The sequence below is a fragment of the Microtus oregoni genome, unplaced genomic scaffold (assembly GCF_018167655.1).
Source record: "Microtus oregoni isolate MIOR12 unplaced genomic scaffold, Mior012 000006F_ref0000085, whole genome shotgun sequence".
NCBI classification, from domain to species: Eukaryota; Metazoa; Chordata; class Mammalia; order Rodentia; family Cricetidae; genus Microtus; species Microtus oregoni.
Genome location: NW_024543065.1, coordinates 19,574,739 through 19,591,809, shown reverse-complemented (window position 1 = coordinate 19,591,809; position 17,071 = coordinate 19,574,739). Strand labels below are relative to the sequence as shown.

The 17,071-nt window shown below is 46.1% G+C and overlaps 1 protein-coding gene across 1 annotated transcript in view; it reads left to right on the top strand.

Annotated features, from left to right (window-relative positions):
- The first annotated feature begins 1,307 nt into the window (after nucleotides 1-1,307).
- The window catches only part of Slc35f1 (solute carrier family 35 member F1), a 431,065-nt gene continuing 415,301 nt past the window's right edge, over nucleotides 1,308-17,071 (top strand). The window contains exon 1 of the mRNA XM_041654208.1: nucleotides 1,308-1,488. Within this exon, the coding sequence (XP_041510142.1) occupies nucleotides 1,316-1,488 (173 nt within the window). The 5' untranslated portion in view covers nucleotides 1,308-1,315. The remainder of the gene's footprint in view (nucleotides 1,489-17,071) is intronic.

Here is a 17,071-nt window from a genome sequence, read left to right as displayed (position 1 = left end):
GGACTAAGGGACGTTTGAAAAAATTTCCAGAGTCAATTACTGATTAAAATGCAGATCAATAGGTATAAGGAATGCCTGGGACAAAGCCCATTCTGTAGAAAGTGGTCTTGTTGAGGACTGGGGTTTCAGTAGCTAACACAGAGTTATCCCTTTGACAGCGGAAGGACCCAGAAGGAGTCACTGATCCCTCCTGCTGGGTAGTTTACTTCATTTAACTCTTACAACGCCCAGGAAAACTCATGAGTCGCCTTGTCCCAGGATTTAAGAAATTGCCCAGCATCTCTGTTATTTCCAGAAGTGCCATTAGAGTCCGCTGGCTTTCCTTTCCGCGCTCCATCGCCGAAACGGAGATGTTTTGGGGGTAGCTTGGTTTGTTTTCCGCAATTCCCAGAATACCTTTTTTGGTGACAAACTGTTTTTCTTCCCATTTCCTGCAGGTCCATTTTGATGAGAGTAGTTGTAATATTTCGGTTGTTCAATTTGGATCTGTAACCTGGACCAACAGCGGATCTCGTCGTACCGCTGGCCGGGGCCGGTGGTGCTGGATTCCTCAGAGCCTCCGCAGAAGCAAGATGAGTCCTCCCCAGTAGGAGAGGGAGAATCCTTCCTGTGCTGCCCTAAAGACAAAGACAAAACCACCCACCGCCAGTCACAGCACCCTAGACCTAGGGCTTCTTTAGACGCCAGGAGGAGGGTTGGGGACACCAAGGCACCGCCGGAGCGCCCTCTGGCGACAGCAGAGAGCGAGTGCCCCCCACCCACCCCGACCCCCTCCGCCAGCGCGGCGCCCCCGCCCGGCGCTCCAGGTTCACTCTCGGTCTCTCACTCCGTGAGACACAGACGGCAGCTTTCTGAGCGAAGCCGGCACCAGCTGAAGCAGCGCCACCGCAACTGCCATCTCCAGGACAAGCCCTGGGCACTGGGACAGAAGGCGAAGCCTGGCAGCTCCGTGCCTCTCTCTGCACGGTCCTTGCAGTGGACCCGGCGGCTCCGGGTTCCCTCCGACCCCCTTCGCAGGCACTTGGCGGGGTGTGCCAGGACTTGGGTCGCGGCTCGGGAAGAGCCCGGGCGGGAAGAAGCGGCGGCCCGGAGCGAGGGTGTGCAACCAGGAGTGGGGAGCAAGCCGAGGGCACTGCACTGGGAGGCGGCGGCCGGAGCCGCGGGTGCCTCCCCGCTTCGTCGCTTCGCAGGCGGCACCGCCTCCCCGGGCCGGGGTTGCTTGGCCGGGTTCTCTACTACGTGTTCCCGGGCCCGGAGCCCGCGCACTATGTGCCGGGTAGCGTTCTGAGAGCCGCCCGCCACCGCCTCCGCCTCAATGATCCCCCCGGAGCCTCCGCAGCCCCAGCTGCAGCCGCCACCACCGCCGGCCCCGCCGAACCATGTGGTGACCACCATCGAGAACCTGCCAGCTGAAGGCAGCGGCGGCGGGAGCCTGTCCGCCTCCTCCCGGGCTGGCATGCGCCAGAGGATCCGCAAAGTGCTGAACAGGTGAGCACAGGCGCCGAGCGGGGACGCCAGGGACAGGCGCTTCGGGCGCCCAGCCCAAGGTCCCCTCGCTCGATCGGACGTCCCCGAGGTCCTTTGGGACAGGGTCCCGGCCAGAGGGCGATCGGTGAGCCAGGGCGAGCTGTCCCTGCGCTCGCAGAGAGGCCGCGGCAGCTTTGTCCTGGCGCCGGGATCCCCAGAGTGGCGGGGCTGCAGGCAGGTCCGGGGAGCGAGTTGGGGAGAGGCGGGGTTGTTCTACCTGCAGCTGCCCTGTGTGTGTCCACACTCACACCTCGCATCCGCACGCTGTTTCACTTCCCCTTTCCACTCTTTTCCAGCTTTGCGCTCTGGGGACCCCCGAACATGGCCTGGGCGGAGGCGGGAAGGCACCGGGTTCTGGTGATGGCATGGAAGTCATCAACCTCGCGCTGTTTTTCGCTCCGCCCTAGTGGCACTGACTCCCCTCCCCAGGGGCATAGGGTCGTAGTGAGGGCCCCCACCCTCACTTCCATCCTCATCCCCAGACAGAAGGGGAAAACACTTCTGCTTGATGCTTGAGTCGCTGTGCAGACTTGGTGGCTTTGGAGCAAGGAAAGAGGCTAGAGGCCTGGACCAGACCAGAACAAAAGTGCAAAATATTGAGGGAAGGGTGTGAGAAGCAGGTGCCTGGTTACTGTGCTCCAAAGCTGAGCCAGAGGAGCGCCCTGGCCTTCAGTGCTGGAATCTGCATAGTGGGTGATCAAGGACAGACATGTTTTAGAACAAGGACTCTTTTTTTCTTGAAAGTGGGATCTCCTATAGTACCCTCACTCAAATGTGACGCGAAAGGGATTCTTGCCACTTAACTAACTTAAAATGATTGATGAGCTGATAGGGAAAATTCACCTAACCAGCTGTGTGTGTGCTTTTCAGTGCTTCGGCAGGACAACCCATCCAATCGCATTATTCATACAGGTTTCTGTGTGGTACAGTTTGGGTAGCGGAGATTCCCTGATGAGCTCACATGGAGCTGTTTGTCATAAAGCTCTACTGAGAGCAGAAATATATGTAGAGAAATAATTTGAAAAATATTTTTATTTGGACAGTATTCTATTTTATTTGCATGCTATTCAAAAATTGCTTATTAAAATCTAATGCTTATAATAACATATTTATAGACACTTCTGCCTAATATCAAGTGAGAATTTCACTCTTAAGTGAGACCTGAATTGACAATAGAAAGTCCAATTTTACCTTGCCGTGTTTAGCTTTGGTTAATACATCCCCAAATACCGCACTTAAAAGGTGATTTAAAAAGATGAAAAGCAAAAGAATAGGGAAGATGATGGCTTCATACATATTCTGTGTGTACCTTGTTCTCTATGAATACTTGGCACCTTTTAAATAGACAGTATTTTAAGCATAATACATTCTTAATTATTAAATTATTATTTTTCTCATCTAGTTAGAAAACACCAATGCAATAGTTCATTTGTTAAGGTATCATTGAAGTCACAGCGCCGTCCTGCATATATAATGAATCTTAATGTCCAGATTGATAAAGTCACAGAGGTAGGCTTGAAGGGACTTGGGGGTTATCATTCCTTTGCCTCTACCTAGCCACAAGGCTGTGGCTGAGTCATTTCTCCGGTCTTGGTCTCCTCATTTGTAGAGTATGTGCTAGTGACACTTGTCTCAACTCCCTATCATATCAGGATTTTGAGAATAAGACTGGAGAAAAAAAACAAATTTGGAGAAGGGAAGTCCTAAGTATCATGTATTCAGCCCAGTTCCGTTGCCCAAGCCAAGTCTATGAGAGCAACGCAGGGAAAGAACATAGTGGCTTTCAGGGGGAGAACTTGGCTTTTTACTGAGCCCTATGCGATCTGTGACTTGAGTGGCATTACTTTCTGTGTAAAGAGGGGAAACTGAGACTTAATTTGGGTGATGGCATCTTTATCTTAAAAAAAAAAATATATATATATATATAATGCAACCCTAGGGTTATAACATTTAGACTTAAAAATCATTCCTTGCTTTTCTCTTGAACTCTTCAAAAATTTCATTTTTCATATTATGATAAGTTTCCCTCATCTAAGGTAAGGACGCATTATTCTTTTGAAAAAGGATATCTTTAAGGAGACTAAAAAATAAGAAAATATTTAAAAAATTGTGATGGAATAATTTTGTTTGCCTAACGGACTTGTCTTTTGTGCCAGGATTGTTTCAGAAAGATTAGCAGAAGCTACCGATAGACCAGGCTCCTTCCCATGGAAAGAACATGATCAGTGGAGGCTGGCAGTCTTAGATGTAGCTCTTCTTGTTGAACCATCATGGTGTGCAATGGCTGTGAAGTCAGCTCACTGGGGCCAGTTCATAAGCATCTTTATTCACTAAAATCTGAAGATGTACTCATTCTCCTTTCTTTGCCTTCTTCCCCTGCGCGCCTCTCCCTTCACTTCTGCCCCCTTCACCCACGTGGCCTAGTCACACAGTGTTGTTAGTGGTTCCTTTTCAGCTATCCCAGGCATGCAGCAACTTAGCTCCAGAGAGAGAGAGAAAGGGAGAGAGACAGACAGAGAGAAAGAGAGAGAGAGAGAGAGAGAGAGAGACAGAGAGAGAGAAAGAGAGAGATATCCAGTTCAAATCCACAATCTCTGATCGACGTAAGCTATACCTGTCCAATACTTGACATTAATATATAGAGTTGGCAGCAGTCTGTTTCTGTGAGCTGGGGGAGCAGTCTCTTTGTTTCCTGACTAGGGAGCAGCTCTAACCATATCCTTGGGAATATTTCTGAGAGAGAGGCTGGGGAAGGGTGGGGAGCATCAAACTGTATGATAGGCATGCCTGGTAAACTGTCTGTTCTTGGTCAGTTACTGTCAACCAGGGAAGGGGATGCAAACGTATCAATTGTCTGTCTATACCCTGTCCACTCAGGGACAGTTAAAAAAAAGTTAAGATACAAATTAATACTTAACTAATGCTTCATGCTCTCAGAAATCTTAGAATGAAAATAGAATGTGAACACCTTGCAGAATTGTGTATGAATTTCTTGCTTTAGTGGAGCACCATCTATCGACTTTAAACACCCACAGAGCTAGATTGCTGTATTCTATATGTGAGAATTAGGGCATCTCACTGATGGTCTAGTCTCCTTCTGAATAGCAATTAAAATATCATATTATATAAGACTTTAGGGAAAGAGGAAGTGCTGGATCATTTTTTAAAACCAATTAATAGTATGTGTCTCTACCCAAAATTACTTTTGAGATGGGGTGCAAGAAATAAAAGATGCTACAAATTCTGGAGTAATGATTGTTTTTAATTTTAAAGATAAGGAAAATTGTGGGCAAACTGTTCTTCACTTATTTTTTGTTTTTATAGAACAGCAGTATTTGTTATCCTGTCAGAGACAAGCAAGATACAGCAAAAAGAAAATGCTTCAAGGGCAACGGTTGATAGCCGTTCCATAGGAATTGCTGACCAAGTTGATTTCTTTAAAACATCCAGGAGTAGGCACTAGTTATATATTAAAGTGCCAAAGAATTAATTCCCTCTGAAATGATTAGTTAATAAAATGTCCCTCAAAATGAGTGCTTTGTACATATAAGCTTTTATTGAACTTTTCCTACTTGGACATCATGAGCTTCTAGTTTTTGATCCATTTTTTTCCTCAATAAAACAGCCGCTGGGTTGTGTGGGGTGATGAAGCTATCTCGGCTTTGAATCTTGTAGTAGAGGTGTTTAATCATTTGATGAAAACGCTAGTGTCTTCAGTCATCCGTTCATTTTGAACTGCTTTTCAACTTAGATTTGTTTTACTAGCTTTCAAGTTTTGGCTGCTTTTGAAAAGTTGTAAACCAAAGAACATTAAGGCAGGAAAATTGATAGAGAGCTTCATGAAACCCATGCCAAACCTGGGAAGTGATGATGTAAGAGGGGTCAATGTGAACACACAATCTTTCTGTGTCACAAGGCAAACAGAACATTATTAACCGATGGAAGGGTTGCTGAGAAATAAGGCTTTGCGCAAACAGGGGGTTAGATCCAGCATGAAGACATGGTATAATGCAGATGATCCTTTCTTATGAAGTTGGGAGGCTTTCGTTAAAAGATTGTTGGTGAGCTTCTACCTCAAGCTGTTGCTTCTTACAGATATCAAAAACAAAAGGGGAAGATCAACTCATAATGAGGATATTAGACAAAATTATTCCAATCAGGTAGTTAAAAACAAACATTTGTAGAATCAGTAGTAAATAAAGGGTGTCTGAAGGATGCACTATTTTCAAGGAAAAGGACAAATTAACTTTTAAAATGATCTTCTAGGACTTTTGTATTAGGCACTGCAATTGGGCAAATAGTCAGTCAAGGAATATTTGGCTTATGTTGGTAAATATGATGCACTTTTGTATTAGGCACTGCAATTGGGCGAATGGTCAGTCAGGGAATATTTGGCTCACCTTGGTAAATATGATGCATTTTTGTCCAAGTAATTAATGCATAATCAGATACTCATGCGTTTGCATAACTGTTCTTTGACTGGTCACTTCATCAAAATCTGGTAACTCCGTAGATCATCCAAACAGATACCCAAGCTCACAATTCACTGCTGCAGGTGTAGATGCTACAGGTGACTGAGCTGGCCATCCAGGTAACTCCAGAGTTTGTTGATGGAGCTGCGGGCTGTGTTCCCGCCACCCGGCTCCCACACCGGCTAGCTTTACCCGAAATGATTACACAGAAACTGTATTTTTTTTTTTTTTTGGTTTTTTTTGGAGACAGGGTTTCTATGTGGTTTTGGAGCCTGTCCTGGAACTAGCTCTTGTAGACCAGGCTGGTCTCGAACTCACAGAGATCCGCCTGCCTCTGCCTCCCGAGTGCTGGGATTAAAGGCGTGCGCCACCACCGCCCGGCCAGAAACTGTATTCTTTTAAATACTTCCTGGCCCATTAGCTCTAGCCTCTTACTGGCTAACTCTCACATCTTGATTAACCCATATCTAATAATCTGTGTAGCACCACGAGGTTGTGGCTTACCGGAAAGAATTCTAGCCTGCTTCCATCTCGGAGAAAAGAGCTATGGCAACTTCCTGACTCGGCTTCTTTCTTTCAGCATTCTGTTTAGTCTACTCCGCTACCTAATTTTCTGTCCTATTAAAGGGCCAAGGCAGTCTCTTTATTTAACCAATGAAAGCAACACAAAACAGAAGACTCTCCCACATCAAGAGTTGCTTAATGCAACTGCTGCTCTTAGAGTAGGTCATTATTTACCATAAGAATAAAATGCAGAATCTGAAAGTCTCACCTTTAAAATTTAGTTGAGCAATTTTGTGTTGAGTTCAGGCTAATGAACATTTCTTGTACACTGTTCAAACACATTTTTTAAATTGTACATCTAAAGGAGCATGGCTAAGAAGTTAAACTCCACTTGGCATATGCAAAACAATCTATAAATCTTTGATATGTTTCTTGACTGTCAAATGAACACATAAGTACATATTCAATTATTCTAGCAATTACTATGTACTAGAAGGTACATAAAACAGTATTTTTGGAGCAGAAGGCCTCAGACTTGGCACATGTATTGCTATTGAGAGTGTAATGTTACAATCTACTGTCTGAATTGTCTTACCTAATTCTCTACTGGGCGCTTCCACATGCCTAGATCCTGAGCCATGTACATATATAAGTTGTTGGATGCTGAGGCGCTTGCTTTCTGTTGCCAGATAAGCCAGTTTGAGCAAAGGCAGCTTAGGGGAGGAAAGGGTTTATTTGGTTTACCCTTCCAGGGCACAATCCATCATTGAGAGAAGTCACGGCAGGGACTTAAGCAGAACCTGAGACAGAGACCATGAAGGAACTGTGTTGTTGACAGGATTTCTGTCCTGCCCAGTTCCCGCAATCATTAAGTCGCAAAGAAATCACACAGAGCTCTACATTAGTTATAAACTGATTGGCCCATTAGCCCAGGCTTCTTATTAACTCCTATAACTTGCATTAGTCCATTATTCTTGTCTATGTTAGCCACGTGGCTCGGTACCTTTTTCAGCAAGGCAGTCACATCTTGCTTCTTCTGTGGCTGGGTCAGGACTGTACCCTCTCCCAGACATCTCCATTCTCCTTGACACATCTCTACTTCCTGTCTAGCTGTCCCCCCATCTACTTTCTGTCTGGCTACTGGCCAATCAGCGTTTATTTAAAATATAATCGACAGGATACAGACCCTTGTCCCACAGCACTCTGTTTTCTGGTTTTCTGTCCCATTTACTCACTTGTATTCAGTTAGTTTTCTTATACAGTCTGGGAGTACCTACATAGGGATGATATTGCCCACAGTGGGCTGGGTCCTCCTGCATCAATTAACAATCAAGACAATACCCCACAGAGGTATTCATGGGCCTGTCTGATCTTGGCACTTCCTCAGTTGAAGTTCCTTCTTACCAAGTGACTCTGAAGTTGAGTCACAAAAACTAACCAGGACAAATATGTAATTCATATTAACCTTCCTGTCAGACATTTTGAACTTATGCAGGGACTACGTGAATGCTAAGAAAATTTAAAGAAAATATCAAGGAGAGTAAAAATAAATATACTTAAAAATATTTTCTTATGAAAATGCCTCATTTTGGGGGACTGAAGATATGACTCAGTAATTAAGAACACCGGTTGTTCTTCCAGAGGACTCAGGTTTAATTCCCAGCACTCACATGGCAGCTCACAATTGTCTATAACTTCAGTTCCAGGGGACATGATACCTTCACACTGCTGCACATGAAATAAAGTTAGATAGACTTTAAAAAAAAAAAAGAAAAAAAAAGCCTTGTTTCATCAGTGTTTACATGGGTGCCATTTGTTTGTATACTATTATTTAATAATTTAATCTTTTGTGTCAAATTTAAATTTTTAACTTTCAAACATATTTACCAGTGCATGATTATACAAAATACTTTAAATATTATTTTGCAAGTTCTGACACCATAATTCCTATTGTGTTCCAGGGAGGTTAATTAGGTGAAACTACTACCATGGAGTACACAGCCTGTTTTATGTTATTATTTTCTTTCGTCAGATGGGGCGAGGGAGTGTGGATCCCACGGTGCATGTGTGTTGGTCAGAGGACAGTTGGGGGGCCAATCAGTTCTCTGCTCTCAGCATGTGGCTCTCAGAATCTAATTCAGGTTGTCAGTCTTGGCAGCAAGCCCCTTGACCTACTTTGATGCCTCTTGAAGACCCTTCCTAGATCAAACAAACAAACAAACAAACAAACAAACCAAAACCAAAACCAAGACTATCCACTCCTACTTGTTCTACTCAGGGTTTGAGTGACAAGCTGGAAGTTGTCATCCTTGCCTCTGGGATAGCACAGTGTCTTCCATCTATGATTAAGTCTTCTGGTGTTCACTGACTCATTTATCCTATCAATGTCTCATGTAATGAGCACTTATTTGGTCCCACTGTGTACAGGACTTTGATGGAAATCAGTGGTGAACCACATACCTAACAGACTACAGTGGGCTCTAGGTCATCGAAGAAATATCCGTTATTAACGTAGTCTACCAGGGAGGCAATTTAAACAAAGTAGAAACCTACAACATTTCAATGTAGACATCATTTGTCAAATATAGATTTTAAATTTATTTGGTTATTTTTAAATATTTATGTGTTTGGGTGTTCTGTGTATGCATGTGCACCATTTAAATTCCCGTTGAGACTGGAAAAGGGTGCAGGATCCCCTGGAATTGGAGTTTCAGACTGTTGTGAGTCACCAACTGGGTGCTAGGAATCGAATTGGGGTCTTTTGCAAGAACTGCAAGTGCTGTTAACCATTGAGCAAGCTCTCCAGCCCCTCAAAAGTAGATTTTATTTATTTATTTTTCTTTTTTTATTGAGAAAAGGAGAAAAAAAAAACAAGTTCCCACCTCCTCCCAGCCTCCCATTTCCCTCCCCCTCCTCCCCCCCTACGCCCCCTCCTCCCACCCTTCTCCCCCTCCCCCCACTCCTTTCCCCCTCCCTCTCCAGTCCAAAGAGCAGTCAGGGTTTTCTGCCCTGTGGTAAGACCTAGGACCTCCCACCTCCGTCCATATCTAGGAAGGTGAACATCCAAACTGGCTGGGCTCCCACAAAGCCATCACATTACATAGGATCAAACCCCCGTGCCATTGTCCTTTGCGTCTCATCAGCCCTCATTGTTCGCCATGTTCAGAGAGTCCAGTTTTATCCCATGCTTTTTCAGTCACAGTCCAGCCGGTCTTGGTGAGCTCTCAATAAATCAGCTCCACTGTCTCAGTGGGTGGGTGCATCCCTCGTGGTCCCGACTTCTTTGCTCATGTTCTCCCTCCTTCTGCTCCTCATTGGGACTTTGGGAGCTCAGTCCAGTGCTCCAGTGTGGGTCTCTGTCTCTATCTCCATCCATCACCAGATGAAGGTTCCGTCCTGATGGGATTCCTCAGCAACTAAACAGGGCCGCTGGTAGCCCAATGATCCAGGGACAACCCGATGAATGGAGCAAGTGGGGGGGGGGGTATCCAGGAGCGCGCAGGAAGCCTGGCGCCGGAGCTGAAGGTGCCCGGCTCCCTTACAGGGGACCCTGAGGCCTGCCCGGTAGGCAGGCACTCACCGCTCTGGGTGGGTCGCCTTAGTTTAGGAGCTTAAAACTAAAGTTGAGCACTGGTCCTAGCATACAGCAGGGCAGGGTTGGAGAGGGGTGCTGGGGGTGCTGGGTCGTGCGAAAGAAAAGCTCAAAAGTAGATTTTTAAGGCTATCTAAACAAAATTAGATTTTTAAGGCTATCAGGAAGACCACCAACACAGTCACCTGCATGCATACTATTGATCCCAGACTGAAGGTCTCTCTTGTTTCTGTTTCATTTAGGACTTAAAAATAAACACAACAAGAATGAGAATCAGCTGTTAGTGTTCATGTGACTTTACCATTTTAGGAAAAAAAAAGATCCAGGTTGAAACCTATCCTGCTGTTGAATGATCAAGGCCATTGCTATGTAACTCAAGAAAAAGGAGTTTTCTATCTGGATGTGGTGGCACATGCCTGTAATCCTACCACTGACACGGAGGCAGGAGAATCCTGAATCAGAGGCTAGCCCTGGCTGTACAGCGAGTTCCAAGCTATGTAGATCCTGGGTACATAACTAGACATTGTCTAAAACAAACAAACAAACAAACAAAACTCCCAAACAACAGCTAGGGTTTTCTGAAAATATTAGTGTGCTGACATTGCATAGGCTTGGCATGTATTTGTGTGTTGCAGATAGGAGAGAGTACAGATATGACAAGACCACAAGGATCAGTGGGTGGAAGGACTAGATACTTTGGTACCTAGCATGATGAAATTCAGTGAGACTACTTGAGCTAAAAATCAGCATTCATTTAGATGGTGGCTCCAGTTCTTATGTTTTATGGATAAAACATACCACAGAACCTTCATTATATTACATGTTTTCTTTTATGTATTTTGGTTTTTCAAGACAAGGAACTAGTTTTTGTAGATCAAGCTGGCCTTGAACTCACAGAGATCTGCCTGCCTCTGCCTCCTGAGTGCTGGGATTAAAGGCATGCGCCCCCCCAATGCCCGGCCATGCTATGTGCTTTTCAACTGGTTGTGGTGGTCACCTTGCTAAGTGCTTTGTAAGACCACAGCAGAGGGAAACAATGCCAGGCTGGGCACAAAGCAAGAGAACCTAGGGATGGTATTTTCCCTTGGCATTAAAAAATAAGAAGGGTAGGACCATGTGTGCGAGCAGGGAGAGAGAAAGGATGATTTGTATGTGGAGGCTGATGACTGGGGAAAGGTACAGAGTTTCCTGTTTGAAGATAGCACAGGATGAGAAGAATAAAGGGCATGGGAGTGAGCTGGAACTAGAACTGTTGGGTGAGGCACAGATACAAAAAGCTTAAGATGCTAAGTTAGTAGTAAGACGTCACTTTATTGATGATGATGATGTCACCACCATTATGTCATTGAGTAGAGAAACAGGCTCAGAAACATGTTTCAACATGATATTCTCAGCACAATTACAAGGTCAGAGGACAGGGAAGGGACCGGAGTTGGGGTCCAGTTAGGAGAATGATGCACCTAATCGGGGCAGAAGGAGATGGACATCTCTATGGCCTGGAGGCAGCTGGGATGGAGAGAAGGGCAGACTCTGGACTAAGGGAGGTGGTAAGGAGGTGCCCACCATGGCTGGATCTCAGTGAGTGTTCACCGCCCTCTTACTCACACTTGATTTGAAAAGCTACTGCAGGGGAGAGATGTGCTTGCTAAGGATGAGTCCAAGAGCTGAGGGAGCCAGGGAAGCAGTCAGAACACCTCCTGCAAAGAGCATTGTCTATGGAATAATGCTGGCCCCAAACCATAGTAAGGATAGAAATCAACAGAAAGCATCCCGCAGCCGTTTGATAAAGCATTTTTCTGTTTTGTTCTAAAATGTGTAGACGTTGTCTCGGATCTATTTTTTTGCCATTTCGCTTTTCCTATAATCAATTTTTATTGTCCTTTACAAATGCATCGTCTGCACCGAGTAGGAAACAACTGCAATTTTGCAGAGGAAAGTCTTAGAGGCCCAGATCCCTGCTGGCTATCTAGCTGGGAGCAACAGTGAGTCTGGTATCTAGAAGTATGTCTAATCATGAGCGAGTGGAGATCCTCACACTGGGCTCACCAGGCATGCCCCAGTCCTGCCCTGTGAATCTGCACATATTATCTGGTCATGCAAAGTATTATCATTTGGCTTTCAAACGTTCCTCAGAGTTCATGTACAAAAGGCTTATTCAACAGCATTGAGAGCGAGTGGAGGTTGGTAGAAGGAAGGCAGGTCTGTGGAGGCATGTCTTTAAACAAGATGTTTCAACAAAGTTCCCCTCTCCCTTTCTCTTTGTTTCTCTCCTGTCACTAGGTAAGCAGCTTTTTCTGTACTGGTACCCCCACCATAATGCACTGCCGTGTGATCGTACAGTAAAGCCTCTGAAACCATGACCAATACAAGTTTTTCCTTCTCACGTGCTGTACAGCTGAGTATTTTGTCACCAAGGCAGGCATGCAGGTAATAGAGTAAACTGACAATTGAGCCATTAAGCATCAAGGGCTTAGACAAAGGGCTTGAAGAATAGTTGGGGTTCCTGCCTGAAAGCCTCATTACTGCCCGGAACGGCAGTTTGCAACCCTTGGGTCTTGGCCCACATGAGATATCCTGCATTTCAAATATTTACATTATGATTCAGAACAGTAGCAGAATTACAGTGATGAAGTAGCAATGAGATAACTTTATGGTTGGGGGTCACCACAACATGAAGAGCTATATGAAAGGGTTGCAGCATTAGGAAGGTTGAGAACCACTGCACTGGAAACTATCTGGAAGTGAGAAGGGGTAGAGAACAGCTCCTCATTTCTGTAGAGCGGGGTGTAAGTGGAGAGTACTACCTTTTCAGGAACCTTGAGGTAGGGACCAAATAGCAGAAGATGGGTCAGGGTTGCTTGGAGGCCCACATCTGGGCTGAGATCCTTGATACCACTTCACTTCAAGTTCCGGGGAGCACCCGGGAGAGGCCATTCAGCCATTCATCAAGTAATTGCTAAATCAAACAAGAGGCAAGATCTATCCATTAGATGTTTTTCAGGGAACAAAGCATCAAAGGACTCTACTCATAAGTAGGCTAACCTCAAGCAGATGGAGCCATTCATAAACAACCACATCCGAATGATACCCAGGAATGCTAATACTAAGCACAGATTGAAGCAGGGTGAGGGTGGCATAACAAGAGGGTAATGGAGCTTTAGCATGGGTGGTCCATACAGGTCTTACTCCGGTGACAGGGATTCTAATCAGAATGACCAAAGAAACTAGCTACTGGAGGCACAGAAGGAAGGACATTCTAGGTAGATTTAATGAGATAAACAAGTAATGAACTAAAAGAAAAGAAGACTTCAGTACCAGAAGTGGGCTAGTGAGAGAAAGACTAGAGGAACAGGTAATACCATTTTTAAGTGGAATGAGCAAGTGACAGATTGAAAGAGATTGGGTGGTGGGTCAAGTTTTACAAAGTCATGTAGGCTGCTGTTGGAGAACACATTGCAGGGGAAGGATATGCTGTGGAAGAAAGGCATGCTGGGAGCTGAGCTGGGCAGGGGCAATGGAGATGGGGAGAAGTAAAACTTTTGGAATGATTTGCTTTAGGCAGTGAAGCCTTTGAGTTGGCAGAATGATTTTTTTTTCAGGGTAACTCAGGGAAAGGAATACCTAAAAAGTGCAGGCTTTGGGGATTCAAACATTGCGGTGGGGACAGTGCCATCTTGACACAGTGCCATCTTGACAGCAGAGAAAGACAGGTGGAAGAACATGCTTATGGAGAGGAAACCAGAGTTTACTTATTCCAAGTTGAGTTAGGGATGTCTGCTGGGAATGCCAAGTGAGAGCTGAAATTCTGCGTAGAAGTGAGGATTTGGAATTTTGGATCTAGGAATCCTAGCCAGGTCTTACTGGAGATGATATGTAGAAAGAGGTAGAGAGGGCTCCTGAGCATGGTCAGGAGAGAATGCCAACTTTCAGAGTTAAAAAGAGGACCCAGCCAAGGTGAGAGGAAGAGTCAGAAGTAGGAAGTGGACCAGGGGAGGATGGTGCCCTGATGCCAGGTGAGGGCATTTCCAGAGGATGGCAGTAGGGCATCCTTTGTGATGAGAGTCCATAGAGACAGGCAGAGGCGTGACAAATGGTTTGACAACGGAGAAGACCTCGGGGCTTGTGTCTTAGTGAGGGTTTCTATTGCTGTGAGGAGACACCACTGCTTACAAAGGAAAGCATTTAACTGGAGCTGGCTTACAGTTTCAGAGGTTTGTCCATTATCATCATGGCTCGAAGCATGGAGGCATGCAGGCAGACATGGTGCTGGAGAAGTAGCAAGAGTTCTACATCTGGATTGAAGAATTGAAGACAGCAGGAAGAGAGAGAGAGAGAGAGAGAGAGAGAGAGAGAGAGAGAGAGAGATCCACACTGGGCCTGGCATGAGCATCTGAGACCTCAAAGCACTCCCTGCCTCCAGTGACACCTTCCAACAACAAAGTCACACCTACTCCAGTAAAGCCACACCCATTCCAACAAGGCCACACCTCCTAATAGTGCCACTTCCTCCAGAGGCCATTTTTATTCACACTACCACAGGCTATGACAGTGTAGGATCAAAAGACCAGTGCTGACAGAAAGTTGGTTGGAATGGTTGGGTAGAGGTGACAGAGTAGAACTGTTGAGAAGTTTTGCCTTTAGAAGGAGAGACACTCAGCAAGGCGCTGGTGGCCCACACCTTTCACCCCAGCACTGGGGAGGGAGAGACAGATGGATCTCTGGGAGTTGGAGGCCAGGCTGGTCTAGATGGGTCTGTGTGTGGCAATGACTGCTGGAGAAGGAAATTGCATGGACGATAGGGAGGGGCATGGGGGCTGAAAAGAGTCTCCAGAAGGCCCATGAGGGCTAGCCTCTCCAAGGCTCAAGCCTGTAGTGGGAATGCACGCACTGGGAATAGCTCATTTGGTAGGTTTCATGGTGGGAATGAAAGGCAGTGTCTGTCAGGTGGCTTCTCTGCTGGGGAACTCCAAGGCAAAGATTTCAGTTGTGAATGGAAGGTGCCAGGTGCTGGGGGGAAGGGCTTGGGGGGTGTTTGTGCAGAGAGAAGAGGGAGAGGGAGAGAGGAAACAAACGAAAATGTTATGTGTAAATGTGACATTTGGGGCTGGGATGATGTGTGTGTGGGCGGGAGTGGGGGTGGCAGTAGGCCTGAGGAAAGCACTATTGTTTAGAATCTGCCTCCCAAGAGTTAACCCAAGTGGATTCCGGTGTGAAGTGGGGGTGCTAAGGGACCTCAATAGGGGGAAATCCTGTTTTTAAAATTTGGGAGTGAGAGAGAAGAGGAAAATAAAGGATTTTATGTGGTCATTCGAATGTTGGCGCCTGGACCACTGTGTCCCCCTGAGAAGGAGATGTCTTTTCCCTCAGGCAAGTGAAAACTTGTGGGACCTTCAATTTTCCTCAGTGGTAAACCAGTTAAAATCCTTCTGGCCCATTTCCCATTGGCTGTTTGGGATTTTAAAATGAAATAACACTATGGAGAAGGCTTGGAAAGCTGCCAAGTACTCCACACTGATTATCCTGGTCTCAGAATTAAAAGGAGTGCCTGAGTTCCCAAAGCTCTGCTCTGCCACCAAGGCTGCGCAACATGCCGACCTGACCCCTTCGGCACACACAGTCATAGCTGGGCTCCGTTGGCGCGTTGTCAGTCTGAAAGCACCTACTTATACATAAGGCACTAGTTTGTTTATGTCAGTTATCATCATCATCATCATCATCATCATCATCATCATCATCATTTCTTTTGGCAAATACATTTTTTCTTCCTTTTGAAAAAAAAATGCCCCTCCCGGGATTCTTTCATGTGGCACCAGGCATACGGTACACTGCCTGCTCTTGGAGCTGGGGCTTTGGTAAGGCTTCTGGTTTGCCCAGCAGGGTTTTGACAGGCTTCAGGAAGGGGTTAGTACCTCTTGAACCCAGCGGGTTTCCCACTGAGGGAAAGCCTAAAAGGAGTGGGCTGCCAAGACAGAGCAGGCTCTGAGGGGAAGGGACCGAGCCGCTTTAATATGCTAATGAGGGAAGCCCAGATGCGGGGCGATCACTGCAGCTCTTTGTGAGGTGCCCTGGCTGGCTGCAGTCTCTGTCCCCGCGTGGAGGCCGCTGCGGGCCGGGAAACACTGTGTTCTCTGAGCTGCTCTCAGCTTCGCAGTCCTCCCTGGCAGAGCATCCCGTGGGCGGGCTAGGGCTGCGGACTCCGTGGGGACCTGCGGCCAGGGCATGGGAGTTTGGCCATGCAAGATTCCAGGGCGATGGTGGGTTCTGGACAGTGTGCGGGTGCCATGAGAAGGAAGGACGTTTGTAGCCTCACAGGATGGGCTCTTTGCCCTCGCAAACTGCCAAGCCTGGCGAGTTGCATTGTGTAAGCTGAACCGGTTTAAGGCTGCAAGTCAGCTTTAGTTGTGGGTTGAGTCAGTAGCATGTCGTGAAGCAACCAAATGCCACCATCCAGTGAACTCTTGGGGAAAACACAAGCTTTGGTTATTTTGCCAAGGGATACTCTGGCATCCCGGGATAGGAAGGGGGTTCGATCACCCACCAGAAAAAAAGAGGCCAGTGAAGGTGTCTTGAAGTAGTGTCTGCATGGCAAGAATTTGGCATGTACCGAGACTGTTTAAACAGTGAGTCATCTCCTTATGGAGATTGGATAAGGCATTACAAGCCACCCTTAACTGCTGCCCCCAGATTTTACCATAAAATCTAGGGCCATATCATCTCTGAAAATATGAATTCCCGGATGAGGAACGTAAGTGGAAACTATCAAGCAATAGTATCATAACCTTTCTGTGGGTGTGTGTACATGTTGTGTGCGTGTAGGACAGAGGTCAATGTTAGCTGTCTTCCTCAGTTTTCTCCGCCTCATTTTCACTTAACGATTTTAATAATGACACATGTGAATAGTATATTTACACCATTTCTAGCCCTCTGACTCTTCCATGTCCCTCGTTCCCTCTCCACGTCATGACCTATCTTTTAA